The sequence below is a fragment of the Salvelinus alpinus genome, chromosome 13 (genome assembly GCF_045679555.1).
Source record: "Salvelinus alpinus chromosome 13, SLU_Salpinus.1, whole genome shotgun sequence".
Taxonomy (NCBI): Eukaryota; Metazoa; Chordata; class Actinopteri; order Salmoniformes; family Salmonidae; genus Salvelinus; species Salvelinus alpinus.
In genome coordinates, this window is record NC_092098.1 from 38,966,261 (window position 1) to 38,983,163 (window position 16,903).

Sequence of the window (16,903 nt, forward strand, 5' to 3'; positions counted from 1 at the left end):
TCACTAAGTTAAATACAAATTAGAGTTAACTGAAGAGTTAGTGCAATAAAGTTAACTTTGTGATTTCACTGTTTCCAATAGAGAACCTCCAGCATGGAGCTGGCGAGACCCACTGGAAGGTTTACTTTACGGTCAATTCCACAGCAAGTCAGGAACTGAATATCCCAAGAGCCTTGGTATATGACCAATCTGATGACAGCCAAAAAGTCCAGGAAGACAAGATGTTACCTTCACTGGAGATAAATCATTCAGCCAAGTTCTGGTGTACTGGAACATCAAAAGACCAGTCCTGGTGTACCTGAAGTGAAGTCAACGCTTAATTACTCAATACATTAAAGACTCCAGCAGGGCATTTATCACACATCATGGCCAGTATTCTTAGCCTTTAATACACAATTGACCATAATCTAAATGACCAGAAAAATTACATTGAGACATTGACACTCAATTTGGGGAATCATTGTCAGGGAGTATCCTGAGGGGGAAAGTGTTGTCTCAGCACAAATACCAGGGCGCCAGGCACAGACCAGCCCAAAGCCTAACGATGCCATATGCAGAGTTGATCTTGCACTGTTTTATGAACAGAACAGCCCGTGGTGAAGGCTGGCTGCAGATACCATACAGTGCTACTCAGTGGGCCCTCTGCTAGCGACTGTACACATATTCACTTAAATCATTACCTTCAGAGCCCATGGCACACGATACAACAGGCCTGTCAAGAGAACACAGATTAAATTGGCATACTGGAAGTTCAATGATGTAAACTTAATGAGAAGTGAAGTGTCTCGACAGATATACCAGGACGCCACACACAAAGACATGGAGACCAACGATGCCATATGCCGAGTTTATCTTGCACTGACTAATGAACAGTCCAACCGGAGTAGCAGCTGGCTGCAGATACCATGCAGTGCTTTGATCATAGTCTATCCCTCCCATATACCCCAGGGATTAGAAACTAATCCCATGAGTGAAACCCAAGTTTCTCAGATTGTCTGCAGTTCGGGTTTTGGGTTCCGTTTAAGACTAATATTGAACTAATTAACAGAAATTCCAGTGAACGAACAGACATTGCAGATAAGAAATTCAGTTAGTGCGCTAGTTATGTCCCATCCCCACGGCCTTCGTAATGGAAGAGTCCACTGAGACGGGCGCAAATGAAGACGTGCCATTAAATGTTTGGCACCTGCTAGACTAAGAATATTGACCAGTCTACTATATAGTCAGCCCTCAATACTCACCAAAGGGACGTTGTGCATCTGGGCTTGAGAGCCACCTTGTGGCCATTTGGTAGACCTATACCAGAGAAGCAGATCATTAGAAACAGTTTCACTTTAAATTATAACAGAGCTGCAATTTTGAGTATTTGTTCTGTAGTAATATCCCACAGGGCTAATGGCAGTAGCCCCGTGGGTAAAGCGAAACCACAAATTTGTTCTTTGAGGCATTTCCAACGACTAAGGCCCACAGTGAGGAGTCTGTCGGGATAGGCCTCAGTACATATAGCACAGGAAGCTTTAAATATGAAGCACTGAGGATTATATCAATATAGCGAACTAGGCATTGCAAGTGGTGAAAGTAACCATGCACTATAAAACTAAGTGCATGCCAAGGTTATTTGATTTAACGCAATTAGATCTTGGAAATACAAACTAACATGACACAAGGCCAATGACCATACGCTCAGGAACTCTTGGGTATTCAGGGCAACTCAGTTGCCCCTTGAAGCTGTTGAAGCAATGGATAGTAGTGAATTCAATGAATATGAACACGTGTTTGCAGCATTTACATCCCTGGTTCGTTCAGAAAGGCATACCTTAATCACAATTCAGAGCAGTTGAACATTTAAGCCAATCATCATTACTACCATTAATATATCAAGCTTAAGGTGATCAAACATACCTGAGTTTGAGCTTGAATTATACATCTTCATATTAAGCTCTTCCCTGAAAGATGAAGGCACCGGATAAATAGCAAATACTTTGTAATAATACATTTACAAATTGATTGTGTTGTCATGTGTTGCTGCCACAATATGGTGTCTTGTCAATAATATTTTATTTCTAGTCCCAGCCCCATCCAAGCAGGAAGCCGTTTAGCAGGCTATCATTGTAAATTTTCTTAACCGACTTGCCTAGTTAAAGATAAATAAATGTCCAGTCTCATAAGTAACACTGCTGCTAGGTGAACACAGCAGTGGGTTGCAAGAGAATGGATTGCTATGTGCACTGCTCCAGCACTAAGGCCCACGATGTCAAGGCCCCAACTGGCACGGTGCTTACAAAGACAGGAAATGTAAGATAGGAAAAGTCTTACCACATGGAACAGCTTCTGGCTCAACTCAAGATAGCCAAATGTTGGGCCGGTCATTTCCTGCAATTATCAAGGTTGAGGGAATAAGGCATGTGAAGCAAAATCATAAAATAACGTTAGACGCCCATAGTTCTGTTTAAATCCAATGTCAGATTGTATTTTAACGGTAAATTAGCGTTACTAGCAATATTCGCAAATAGTTTACATTAGTTTGGGTAAAGACCTTTAGTTCTAGATAAACATTAATGAAGTTACCTAGCAGATGAATTAACTAGCGAGGATGTTACGGGCCTCATTGTCACCAATACAATTAATCTGTAAAGATGAAAGCAAACCCGACAGTTCTATAGCCATTTCACATCGATGAAATTCACCCATTGAATCTAGGAAACTCCATAAGTAGCGGTGCACATGGCATTTAGCTAGCCAGTTATCGTCGGGCCTGTTTGCTTACATTAGATGGCCTGCTAACAGACTAGAAACAAAAACAGTCTAGTCAAAACCACTACAATATGCAAGTTATTAGCCAATAGACAAACCAGGACAAAATAGTTAGCTACTTGTAGTTTGATGACTCTTTTGCAAACGTTAACGAGCTAACATTAGCGAGCCATTTGCAACACCGCGTGGCAGGGCAGCAATATCACAACTAATCAAATTGTATTTGTCACATTCGCCGAATACAACAGCAGTGAAATGCTTACTTAAAAAGCCCCTAACCAACAACGCAGTTAAGAAAACAGAAATAGCAAATATTTAGAGAAAAAAAAGAAACTAAGATAAGTTTCTAAACATTGAACGCACAACGTGGATTAATACATTACTCTGTAATTCAATTGTACCTTCATTACTGAATTAAGCAGCACCGTCGACAGAGCATGTCAGCATGCTAATTTACCAACCCGATCCTGAAGACTGACGAAATGAGACCGTTGAAGGAGTCCGAAGAGTATTTATAGGACAACGCTGGCAGAAAACGCTTTACGGCATAACACCACAACCAATCATAGTCGAGTCCGAAGAGTATTTATAAGACAACGCTAGCAGAAAACTCTTTACGGCATACCACCACAACCAATCATAGTCGTGGATATTTTGCCGCAAGAATGCTAGGTACTATTTTCTCATACAGACGAGAAACGGGAAACATTCAATTAATATAAATGATAATACTTGCATTTGTGAACACTTTGAATGCTATGCTCAAGAAGTTACGTTAATGATGTTAATTACAATACGTTCAACAAGTAAACAAATCACATCTGTTTGATATGCATGTGCTATGTCACGTGACGGGTGGGAACTTTCGAACCCGGGAAACCATTCATTTATTTTTAATGTTAGTGAATAATTTCATTATTTTGAACCCCCTGACAGGCCTTGTAGTGGTGTTGCCTCTCAATAAAAGTTTATATTGCGAAAGCTTAGTAATTCGCCACTATGGGTATTTATCATTCAAAAGGAAAGATCACTGAAGAAGTTTACAGATTTTGGTCAGCTGTGGCATCATCCATCCGTCTGGGATGGTTGGGGACTGATGATATGGCAAAGGTTGGTGTGTTTAGCCAGCAAACTAAAGTTCGCTAGTAAACCAATATAACGTTATAGAGTAGTAAGTAACGGCTAACTAGCTAGCGTTAGCGCTGAACTATGTCAGCTTCTAGCCAGCTAGCTAACCGTTGGATGCATCAATCACAGTCGGTCAAAAGTACAACGTTATTGGTGAACTGTCTGTTCTTCAGTCAAGTCAATCAATATCAATATGAAACTATAATCCATGATACTACATGGAATATAGCCTTTTGCAAGGTTCATTTTATTGTCCTAACTCAATTGTAAGGTTCACTTTCTTGTACTAACCGTAGGAGATGAAGGTGTGCCAGCTTGCCATTTTCCCCATGCTGTTGAATGCCTCTGCTTTGCAAGGAGACATTGTTGGTCTTGAGGGACACTTACAACAGGTAACGTTACCCAGAGTATTATTATCGACCAATATATATATATAGCTATATATATAGCTATATATATATATAGCTATATATATATATGGGAAAAAAGCTATATAGCTATATATATATGGGAAAAAAGCTATATAGCTATATAGCTTTTTTCCTATGATGTTTTGAGCCACGTTACAATTGATATAGAGAAGTATGGGGACACCCTCTCTCGAAGGGTAACCCTAACCCTAACCCTAAGGGGGTAATGTAGCGACCTCTACAAGGGGTTTGGACCTCTTGGCTTAACTGTTAAGGCGTTGGTTTGACGGTCATTGGACCCAGGTTCAAGTCCCCAGTCGGGGTTATCTCCCGAATTCACTACAGTTATATAAGTAACTACTATTAGCCTAGCTAGTAGTACTTACTTATTTGTGGTAATAACGTTAGTTCATGAAAGCATTGCTACTGTATCATCATTTAGAGGAATTTAATTCGGTTGACATAAGTATTGATACTTAGGAAATTCATCCCAAAATGTTGACTGTCATGCTTTAGGGAGCTGATGTGTCTGTGTCAGACGGACATGGGAGGACACCTCTCCACCTGGCTGCTGGTGAGGGGGATGTCGAGACTGTCAGATTCCTGCTGAAGAAGGGAGCAGATGTCAACGTTAGGGATTTTGCGAGAGAAACTGCTCTCCGAGATGGCATTCGCTGCAAGTGAGAAAACAAACCTCAATCTTCGATTATCTGTGTCTGGTGGGGCCCAGTGGTGTTTGCATTTTAGTCATTTAGCAGATGCTCTTATCCAGAGCAATTTACAGTAGTGAGTAGGGTTGCAAAATGTCGGAAACTTTCCAGGAAATGTTCCATGGGAAGTTAAGCCTGGGATATTGGGGAATTTTGCTTAAATTCATCAAAGAAGTTAGCTTATAACAGTGAACCTTTTTTGTGGGATACACATAAGGCAATTCTAGGGCTTGTGGCATATTTTGGTTAAACTATCCACAATTCAATGGAATTGCAATCCTCTGCATGAACAGTGCATTCTTCCATCACATGTGTAGTGCACTCTTCCATCACATGTACAGCTGATTCTCCAGATCTTGCACACTAATGAGATGCTATTGAGCCCACACTACTACACTGTCTGAGTCAAGGACTACATGCTTTCTGGTCAGTTTTGATTACAATACTGGGTGGGGTGAATATATTTTATATGACATACATGATTTTTTGTTAAATAGTAAATAATAGCCTACAGCAAAGAGTTTAAATAATTTTCAACTTGTTAACAATTTGAACACTATCAGATGTGTGGAGACATTTCACTGCAGCTAATGTAGAAGGAAAAGCTGTGTACATTTGCAAATACTGTGCCAAATCATATGTGGAGAATGCAACAAAGATGCATAATCATCTGGCCAAGTGCATAAAGTTCCCTCAGCGCTCACAACAAGCAACCTCTGACAAAAGTCCCTCTACTTCTATTCGAGGTGAAAATTAGGAATCAGACACCTTATCGATAGCAACAGCTCATGGTACTACTGGAATCAGAAGTTTTTTTTACTCAATGGAGGAATATAAGTCAGAGAAATGCTGATGATTGTCTTGCTCGAGCTGTGTATGCAACTGGTTCACCTCTGATGCTCACAGGCAATGTGTATTGGAAGAGCTTTCTGAATGTTCTTCGCCCAACATACACCCTTCCAACCAGACATGCTTTATCTACTCATTTGCTGGATGCAGAGTTCAACAGAGTTCAAGTGAAGGTCAAGCAAATCATCGAGAAAGCAGACTGTATTGCAATCATCTCTGATGGGTGGTCGAATGTTTGTGGGCAAGGAATAATTAACTACATCATCTCCACCCCTCAACCAGTATTCTACAAGAGCACAGACACAAGGGACAACAGACACACTGGTCTTTACATTGCAGATGAGCTGAAGGCAGTCATCAATGACCTTGGACCACAGAAGGTATTTGCACTGGTGACAGACAATTCTGCGAACATGAAGGCTGCTTGGTCTAAAGTGGAGGAGTCCTACCCTCACATCACACCCTTTGGCTGTGCTGCTCAAGCATTGAATCTGCTCAAGGACATCATGGTACTGAAAACAATGGATATACTCTACAAGAGATCCAAGGAAATGGTTAGGTATGTGAAGGGTCATCAAGTTATAGCAGCAATCTACCTCACCAAGCAAAGTGAGAAGAATAAGAGCACCACATTGAAGCTGCCCAGCAACACCCGTTGGGTTGGTGTTGTCATCATGTTTGACAGTCTCCTGGAGGGGAAGGAGTCTCCAAGAAATGGCCATATTATAGTCTGCCGATATGTACAGCCCCATCAAGAGGATCCTCATGGATTATGTATTTTGGGAGAGAGTGGTAAGCAGCTTGAAACTCCTGAAACCTATAGCAGTAGCCATTGCACGGATTGGGGGAGACAATGCCATCCTGTCTGATGTTCAGACTCTGCTTGCAGATGTAAGAGAATAAATCCGTACTGCCCTGCCCACTTCACTGTTGCTCCAAGCAGAGGAAACTGCAGTTCTGAAGTACATCAAAAAGCGTGAAGACATCTGCTTGAAGCCCATACACGCCGCAGCGTACATGTTGGACCCCAAGTATGCTGGCAAGAGCATCCTGTCTGGTGCAGAGATCAACAAGGCCTATGGAGTCATCACTATCGTGTCTCGCCACCTTGGCCTGGATGAGGGCATGGTTCTTGGCAGTCTGGCGAATTACACTTCCAAGCAAGGGCTTTGGGATGGAGATGCAATATGGCAGTCGTGCCAACATATCTCATCAGCAACCTAGTGGAGAGACTTTGTGGATCTGAGGCTCTTTCCCCTGTTGCCTCCATCATCCTCCAAATCCCACCAACATCACCTGCCTCAGAGCGCAACTGGTCCTTGTTTGGGAATACACACACCAAAGCACGCAACATGCTGACAAATACAAGGGTTGAAAAATTGGTGGCCATCTTGGCAAATTTGAGGCTTTTTGAGCCTGACAACGAGCAATCCTCAACAAGGTTGGAAAGTGACCGTGAAGATGAGGCCTCAGAGTCTGATGTTCAAGAGGTGGACATTGAGGAGGTCCAGGGAGAAGACATGGAGGCCTGAGAGGAAGACAACCAAAGCTTTAGTTTCTAGACGTTTTTGGGAGATGTGATGGATCATCCTTCAATTTTCCCTTTCTTTTGTTGTTCAGTGAAATCATCTCATGTGAAGAGTCAACTCATTTAATTAAAGTTCAATTCGGAACTAAATTTCTATTTTTATTTCTATTGGAAGGATTTAATCATTTGCAATTAAGTCTACTTATGATAAGGTAAAAGGTTTATGTTTCTGTCTCCATATGATATGGTAAATATATCCAATGTAAAAAACATCAATATTTACACTACCGTTCAAAAGTTTGGGGTCACTTAGAAATGTCCTTGTTTTTGAAAGAAAATCACATTTTTTGTCCATTAAAAACTTCTTGTCAATATGGGGGCGCTGTTTCCACTTTGGAAAAAATCGTGCCCAAATTAAACTGCCTCGTACTCTATTCTAGATCGTACAATATGCATATTATTATTACTATTGGATAGAAAACACTCTCAAGTTTCTAAAACTGTTTGAATTATATCTGTGAGTAAAACAGAACTCATTTTGCAGCAAACTTCCAGACAGGAAGTGAAAAATCTGAAAACGATGCTCTGTTCCAGGGCCTGCCTATTGAATTGCCTTATATTTATGGTTAAGCATGCACTTCATACGCCTTCCACTAGATGTCAACAGGCAGTGGAAGGTGGAATGGGGTGTCTAGCTTGATCTGAGGTCGAACAAGAGCTCTTGGAATGACGTGTCCAGAATTTCCTTTCTCTACCTAGGCGCGGGAAGCACCTCCCTATTGTCTTATGATAAGCGTTCGGTATACACAGCTAATATCTCCGGCTTTGTTTTTATTTGATACATATTAGAAAAACATCATAAAGTAGTTTTTTTCAACCGAGTTTCATCAGTTTATTCAACGTTTAATGGGACTTTTGGAGTTTTCCGTTCTCTGCGTCGAGAGAAATTGGGAACGTCATCAACATTGGCTAGCCTTGTGGAGCGAATTCGACAGGAGAGAAGGACATTCTAAAACCAAACAACGATTTATTCTGGACAAAGGACTCCTTGTACAAGATTCTGATGGAAGCTCAGCAAAAGTAAGAACAATTTATGATGTTATTTCGTATTTCTGTGGAAAATGTTTAGTCCTATTATCCGCCCTTTTTGCGTGCGCTGTCTCGCTATAACGTAAGCTGTTTGTTATGGTAAAGTTATTTTAAAAAATCTAACATGGCGGTTGCATTAAGAACTAGTGTATCTTTCATTTGCTGTCCAACATGTATTTTTTAGTAAAGTTTATGATGAGTTCTTTGGTCAGATTAGGTGAGTGTCCAAAATAGCTCCGGACAATTTGGTGAATCGATGCTACACATTCACAATGTATAACCACGGTTTGCAGCTCTAAATATGCACATTTTCGAACAAAACATAAGTGTATTGTATAACCTGATGTTATAAGACTGTCATCTGATGAAGTTGGTCAAGGTTAGTGATTAATTTTATATCTTTTGCTGGTTTTTGCGATCGCTACCTTTTGCTGCTAATAAATGCATTTGTGTGTTTGGCTATTGTGGTAAGCTAATATAATGCTATATTGTGTTTTCGCTGTAAAACACTTAAAAAATCTGAAAATTTTGGCTGGATTCACAAGATGTTTATCTTTCATTTGCTGTACACCATGTATTTTTCATAAATGTTTTATGATGAGTATTTAGGTATTTCACGTTGCTCTCTGTAATTATTCTGGCTGCTTTGGTGATATTTTTGATGGTAGCTGCAATGTAAAACTATGATTTATACATCAAATATGCATATTTTCGAACAAAACATACATTTATTGTATAACATGTTATAAGACTGTCATCTGATGAAGTTGTTTCTTGGTTAGTGACTAATTATATCTCTATTTGGTCGGTTTTGTGATAGCTACCTATGCGGTAGAAAAATTGTGAAAATATGCGGTTGAGTCTTTTGCTATTGTGGTTAGCTAATAGAAATACATATTGTGTTTTCGCTGTAAAACATTTTAAAAATCGGAAATGATGGCTGGATTCACAAGATGTTTATCTTTCATTTGCTGTATTGGACTTGTGATTTCATGAAAATTATATTATATGATATCCCTGTCGCGTTAGGCTAGGCTATGCTAGTCAGCTTTTTTGATGAGGATGCTCCCGGATCCGGGATGGGTAGCAATGAAAGGTTAAATAACATGAAATTGATCAGAAATACAGTGTAGACATTGTTAATGTTGTAAATGACTATTGTAGCTGGAAACAGCTGATTTTTAAAGAAATATCTACACATGCGTACAGAGGCCTATTATCAGCAACCATCACTCCTGCGTTCCAATGGCACGTTGTGTTAGCTAATCCAAGTTGATAATTGTAAAAGGCTAATTGATCATTGCCCTTCTTAATCTTTTATTTTTATTGGCTAGTCTGAGATATGGCTTTTTCTTTGCAACTCTGCCTAGAAGGCCAGCATCCCGGAGTCGCCTCTTCACTGTTGACGTTGAGACTGGTGTTTTGCAGGTAGTATTTAATGAAGCTGCCAGTTGAGGACTTGTGAGGCGTCTATTTCTCAAACTAAACACTCTAATGTACTTGTCCTCTTGCTCAGTTGTGCACCGGGGCCTCCCACTCCTCTTTCTATTCTGGTTAGAGACAGTTTGCGCTGTTCTGTGAAGGGAGTAGTACACAGCGTTGTACGAGATCTTCCGTTTCTTAGCAATTTCTCACATGGAATAGCCTTCATTTCTCAGAACAAGAATAGACTGACGAGTTTCAGAAGGAAGGTCTTTGTTTCTGGCCATTTTGAGCCTGTAATCAAACCCACAAATGCTGATGCTCCAGATACTCAACTGGTCTAAAGAAGGCCAGTTTTATTGCTTCTTTAATCAGAACAACAGTTTTCAGCTGTGCCCCACGTCTATTTCTATTGGCACAAGCACTGTTCATGACACAAACTGTTCACACCCCTCTTTTTGGCAGAGAGAAAATGTAACAGGTTAAAGGCTTATTTCCTGCAATTCTACACATTTTGTCATGGGGTGCAGAGAACATTTTGCAGTTTTATAGCACATTTTCTTCCAATTCTATGCATTTTTCCATATCTATTCATGTGATATTTAAGTGACTCGAACATTACCACTAAATCAAAAAAATATTAGCTGACATGGGCTAGTTGATCTGGAACTTTCTGACAAGTTATAAATAGCTATGTTACAACAGGAAAACTGAAGATGCACTACCCAATTTTGAAATCACAATTCTGTATACCTCTGGCCTTCTTTGGACACTGTGTTAACTAACCTCCAGACGAGCTTCAATGCCATACAACTCTCCTTCCGTGGCCTCCAACTGCTCTTAAATGCAAGTAAAACTAAATGCGTGCTCTTCAACCGATCGCTGCCTGCACCTGCCCGCCCGTCCAGCATCACTACTCTGGACGGTTCTGACTTAGAATATGTGGACAACTACAAATACCTAGGTGTCTGGTTAGACTGTAAACTCTCCTTCCAGACTCACATTAAGCATCTCCAATCCAAAATTAAATCTAGAATCGGTTTCCTATTTCGCAACAAAGCATACTTCACTCATGCTGCCAAACATACCCTCGTAAAACTGAACATCCTACCGATCCTCGACTTTGGCGATGTCATTTACAAAATAGCCTCCAACACTTTACTCAACAAATTGGATGCAGTCTATCACAGTGCCATCCGTTTTGTCACCAAAGCCCCATATACTACCTACCACTGCGACCTGTACACTCTCGTTGGCTGGCCCTCGCTTCATACTCGTCTCCAAACCAACTGGCTCCAGGTCATCTACAAATCTCTGCTATGTAAAGCCCCGCCTTATCTCAGCTCACTGGTCACCATAGCAGCACCCACCCGTAGCACGCGCCCCAGCAGGTATATCTTACTGGTCACCCCCAAAGCCAATTTTTCCTTTGGCCACCTTTCCTTCCAGTTCTCTGTTGCCAATGACTGGAATGAATTGCAAAACTCACTGAAGCTGGAGACTCATATCTCCCTCACTAGCTTTAAGCACCAGCTGTCAGAGCAGCTCACAGATCACTGCACCTATACATAGCCCATCTGTAAATAGCCCATCCAACTACCTCATCCCCATACTGTATTTATTTATTTATCTTGCTGTCACGGCCGTTAAAAGAAGCGGACCAAGGTGCAGCGTGGTGAGCGTACATTTTATTTTATTAGGGAAAAAGACGCAGAACAAAACAATAAACACTACAAAAACAGACCGTGAAGCTAAAGGCTATGTGCCCTACAAACAAAGACAACTTCCCACAAAGACAGGTGGAAAAAAGGGCTACCTAAGTATGGTTCTCAATCAGAGACAACGATAGACAGCTGTCCCTAATTGAGAACCCTACCGGGCCAAAACATAGAAATACAAATCATAGAACATAGAATACCCACCCCAACTCACACCCTGACCAAACCAAAATAGAGACATAAAAAGGATCTCTAAGGTCAGGGCGTGACACTTGCTCCTTTGCACCCCAGTATCTCTACTTGCACATTCATCTTCTGCACATCTACCATTCCAGTGTTTAATTGCTATATTGTAATTACTTCGCCACCATGGTTTATTTATTGCCTTACCTCCCTTATCCTACCTCATTTGCACATACTGTATATAGACTTTTTTACTGTATTATTGACTGTTTGTTTATTCCATGTGTAACTCTGTGTTGTTTTATGTGTCAAACTGCTTTCCTTTGTCTTGGCCAGGTCGCAGCTGCAAATGAGAACTTGTTCTCAACTAGCCTACCTGGTTAAATAAAGGTTAAATAAAAAATATAAATAAATACATTCTGCTATTACAACTTCCAAGACTAAGTTGAAAGCAAGCCTGAGCTGCGTTTTTCTTTAATCAATATACAGTACGAGTCAAACGTTTGGACACACCTACTCATTCCAGGGGTTTTCTTTATTTTACTATTTTCTACATTGTAGAATAATAGTGAAGACATCAAAACTATGAAATAACACAGTAATAACAGTGTTTGAGATTCTTCAAAGAAGCCACCCTTTGCCTTGATGACAGCTTTGCACACTCTTGGCATTCTCTCAACCAGCTTCATGAGGTAGTCACCTGGAATGCATTTCAATTAACAGGTGTGCCATGTTAAAAGTGAGTTTGTGGCTCAAATGCATGAAGAAGTAAAGAAATTCCAATCAGTTCAGTTGTGACAGGGTAGGAAGTGGTATACAGAAGCCCTGGTTGGTGAAATACCAAGTCCATATTATGGCAATAACAGCCCAAATAAGCAAAGAGAAACAACAGTCCATCATTACTTTAAGACATGAAGGTCAGTCAATCTGGGAAAATGTCAAGAACTTTGAAGATTTCATCAAGTGCAATCACAAAAACCATCAAGCGCTATGATGAAACTGGCTCTCATGAGGACCGCCACAGGAAAGGAAGACCCAGAGTTACCTCTGCTGCAGAGGATAAGTTCATTAGAGTCACTAGCCTCAGAAATTGCGGCGCAAATAAATGTTTCTCAGAGTTCAAGTAACAGACACACCTCAACATCAACTGTTCAGAGGAGACTGCGTGAATCAGGCCTTCATGGTCGAATTGCTGCAAAGACACCACTACTGAAGGACACCAATAAGAAGAAGTGACTTGATTGGAACAAGAAACACAAGCAATGGACATTAGACCGGTGGAAATCTGTCCTTTGGTCTGATGAGTCCAAGTTGGGGATTTTTGGTTCCAACCGCCATGTCTTTGTGAGACACAGAGTAGGTGAACGGATGATCTCCGCATGTGTGGTTCCCACCCTGAAGCATGGAGGAGGTGGTGTGTGGGTGCTTTGCTGGTGACATTGTGATTTATTTAGAATTCAAGGCACACTTAACCAGCATGGCTACTACTGCATTCTGCAGTGATTCGTCATCACATCTGGTTTGCTTTTAGTGGGACTATCATTTGTTTTTCAACAGGACAATGACCCAACACACCTCCAGGCTGTGTAAGGGCTATTTGACCAAGAAGGAGAGTGATGGAGTGCTGCATCAGATGACCTGGCCTCCACAATCACCCGACCTCAACCCAATTGAGATGGTTTGTGATGAGTTGGACCGCAGAGTTAAGGAAAAGCAGCCAACAAGTTCTCAGCATATGTGGGAACTCCTTCAAGACTGTTGGAAAAGCATTCCTACAGGAATAGAAAATAGTAAAAATAAAGAAAAACCCTTGAATGAGTATGTGTTTCCAAAGTTTTGACTGGTACTGTACAGTATATAAAAATTGTAAAAAAAATTGTTTCGGGGAGATCCCCATGCCCCTCCTGCCGACCCCTCGGGGTGCGCCCCACAGTTTGGAAACCACTGATTTAGGCAATACCCGCATTGTATCTGCAAGCTGTTGGTTAGAGTACACGTGCCAATACCAGAGTGGGCACATTCGCTATATAACATTATGTGACAAAATGATCAGTGGAGTTCAAAATTCGATGGAAACCCATTTAACTTGTGTTTTTTTTATTTATTGGGAATTTAACCGCAAAAGTAATTTGATGGAAAGTTAACACAACTCTGGTGAGAAAATGTGCATTGTAATGTGTGCGTGTCGGTGGCAGGGACGTCAGGCGCAGGAAAACGAACTTGATATAAACAGAGTCGTTTAATAAGTTCTCATAAATCAAAACAAAAAATATATGTATCCAAAAAATAATATAAGTGGGTACAAAACCCGCCACACCGACACATGACTTGCACATAACATACAATAAAACAATCTCCGCCAAGGACATGAGGGGAAACCGAGTGTCACGGCTTTCTAATTCCTCCTCCTCTGACGAGGAGAGGCGAGAAGGATCGGACCAATACGCGGAGTGGTTAGTGTCCATAATTTATTAGCATCGAACTGAACACTATAATGAAACAAAATAACAAATAGAAAACCGACAAACAGTCCCGTGTGGCACAACGACTACACGGAAGACAAACACCCACAAAACACAAGTGAAACCCAGGCTGCCTAAGTATGATTCTCAATCAGGGACAACGATTGACAGCTGTCTCTGATTGAGAATCATACCCTGCCGGACACAAACATCCCAACATAGAAAATACCACATAGACAAACCGACCCAACTCACGCCCTGACCAACTAAATAAATACAAGAAAAAGGAAAACAGGTCAGGAACGTGACACCGAGGGTTAAATACAAAACATGTAATTGATGGGATTGGAACCAGGTGTGAAGGACGACAAGACAAAACCAATGAAAAATGGATCAGTGATGGCTAGAAGGTTGGTGACTTCGAACGCCGAACACCGCCCGAACAAGGAGAGGGACCGACTTCGGCGGAAGTCGTGACATGCATATTGTTTTTATGTGGATTTTAGAATATTTGCGTGAACATTTTTCACCGATTGGATGTAAACATAGTTTGACGTGGAAATAAAAGTGCTGAAAACAAATTGGCTCCCTAGAGAACAAGCTATGAAGGAAAAATACTGGAATTTTGGTGCAGGTACAGCCAACTAGCGCAAAAATAATATTGCAATATTGTCTTACGATATATAACTGTATACATGTCCCCCCTATCACTAATGGCATGGCAATTATACAATAACTGCAAATGTATATATTTACACATTATTTGAAACGTTTCCAGGAAAGATTTTCCCTCATGTTTTTGTTATGCATCAGTATCTAAAGCTCCAAATGGGAGACCTCATCTGAGATGAATGGCTAGACTAAAGGTATTTTACCAGGAGTCCCTCAACAACATGACTCTTCATTGTGTCCGTACAGGAGCATAGAGGTTGTTTCCCAACTGATGAGTGAGGGTGCTCACCTGGAGACATCCTCTCTGGAACTGGGGGTTGAGATGTGTTGGTGGGTGAGCTAAATGAAGTAGCCAGCTACTGAATGTATTGAATCTTATGGTTAACTTAAACAGCATATAACCTAGCTGTGGTCACCAACACTGGTCCTGGAGAGCAATGGCATTTGCAGGTTTTTGTTCCCCCCAGATTCTGCTAATCAACTGTTCATCAAGACTTTCATTAGTTGAATTATGTATGTTAGTACTAGGCTGGGACAAAAGTCTTGCACAACTCTAGTCCTGCAGTGACCAGGGTTGGTGACCACTGGCATATATTGAAAGTCACGTCTCAGAGCTATTTGTGCACTTATAATTGTATGAAAATGATCACTGCTTAATTCCCTATGTGTAGAAGGGCTGCACATTTAATGTATTGAATTCATCACATTTTTATGAAAATGTTTGATTTCCTTACTGTCATACATAGAACTGACCTTTGAATACATAATAATTGGGAATGACACCGTGTTTGAGATGTAATTAAAGGCCTCTCTTGTCTGCAGCCTTGCGTTCTTGGGAGACTTCAAGCAGATGGAGGTGTGGAAGCAGGCAGGGGTTAGCTTCAACTTTGCTGATGCCGATGGCAGAACTCCTCTGCATGTGGTGGGTTTCTACTTTCCCATAAATCTTCACTGTAACATGATTTTGTACTTAGCAGTACTATGATTTAGATATTGTCAGAATAACATTGTGGTCTGGCATGACCTAATTCTTTAAAGATATTGAAGTACACCAATATACAGAATGAAACATGTTGATGGATAGAACTGCAATGAATACAAAAAAGCATGTAACTTTGGTTTATTCTAGGCTGTCTGCACTAACCAGCCAGACATGGTCAGGTTCTGCATCAGGAACGGCGCCAGTCTTGAGGTTTTGAATTCTCCACAACCAACCAGGTTTAATATAGTACAGTGCATTCGGAAAGTATTCAGACTCCTTAACCTTTTCCACATTTTGTTACATTACAGCCTTATTCTTAAATGGATTAAACCTGTTTTTGCTTTGTCATTATGTGGTATTGTGTGTAGATTGATTAGGAAAATGTTTTATTTAATCCACTTTAGAATAAGGCTGTAATGTGGAAAAAGTGAATGGGGTCTGAATACTTTCCGAATGCACTGAATTTGGTCCAATAAATTACATTTATTCAGATAAATGTGTAATTCAGAGGTGATAATCTGTTATACCATTTCTAATTTCTCACTTCTATAACTTATCCAAATGGACCAGTAGCCTTAGTCTACCCTATACGTTGTGATAATCAATCACATCCGTGGCTACCCCTAAAAGGACAGTCTGAGTGATTTGTGTCTGTATTGTCACTGCAGCAGCGCGACCTCTTCAACAACCAGCCGGTGGATGATGCTCGGCGTCTGGGTCTGCAAACCCTGGTGGAGATGCTGAGCAATGAGGCCCAGAAGGAAGCCTCCGACCTCATGGCCGAGAAAACCAAGATCAATGTGGAGGAGCAGATGGCCAGAGGCCTGGTAGAACTCTCCCTCGTCCCATAACATGGACACAATTAGCCCCATTATCCTTATCTAGTACCTAATTATCGAGTTTTGTTCACTCTTTTTCATTTTACAACTCATTTGTCTCCCTCTACTGAAATGCTTAAACTCAAAATTGATAAATGTTGAGAATTATATTTTGCTG

At 40.8% G+C, this 16,903-nt stretch overlaps 1 protein-coding gene and 3 non-coding genes across 4 annotated transcripts; 1 reads left to right on the forward strand and 3 right to left on the reverse strand.

Moving 5' to 3' along the window:
- Positions 1-488: 488 nt before the first annotated feature.
- LOC139538098 (small nucleolar RNA SNORA8) lies at positions 489-628 on the reverse strand. The gene has a single exon (XR_011667671.1). It is a non-coding gene; the product is annotated as a small nucleolar RNA SNORA8 (small nucleolar RNA).
- A 150-nt stretch (positions 629-778) lies between these two features.
- LOC139538097 (small nucleolar RNA SNORA8) lies at positions 779-915 on the reverse strand. The gene has a single exon (XR_011667670.1). It is a non-coding gene; the product is annotated as a small nucleolar RNA SNORA8 (small nucleolar RNA).
- Positions 916-1,364: 449 nt separating this feature from the next.
- Positions 1,365-1,498, reverse strand: LOC139538099 (small nucleolar RNA SNORA18). Its single transcript, XR_011667672.1, has one exon. It is a non-coding gene; the product is annotated as a small nucleolar RNA SNORA18 (small nucleolar RNA).
- A 2,091-nt stretch (positions 1,499-3,589) lies between these two features.
- LOC139537681 (L-asparaginase) lies at positions 3,590-16,895 on the forward strand. The gene is made up of 7 exons (XM_071339275.1): positions 3,590-3,864; positions 4,179-4,274; positions 4,809-4,972; positions 15,172-15,255; positions 15,748-15,847; positions 16,055-16,117; positions 16,576-16,895. Exons 1-7 carry the CDS (start codon positions 3,754-3,756, stop codon positions 16,756-16,758), a joined length of 801 nt encoding a protein of 266 aa, XP_071195376.1. The 5' UTR covers positions 3,590-3,753; the 3' UTR covers positions 16,759-16,895.
- Positions 16,896-16,903: the final 8 nt, after the last annotated feature.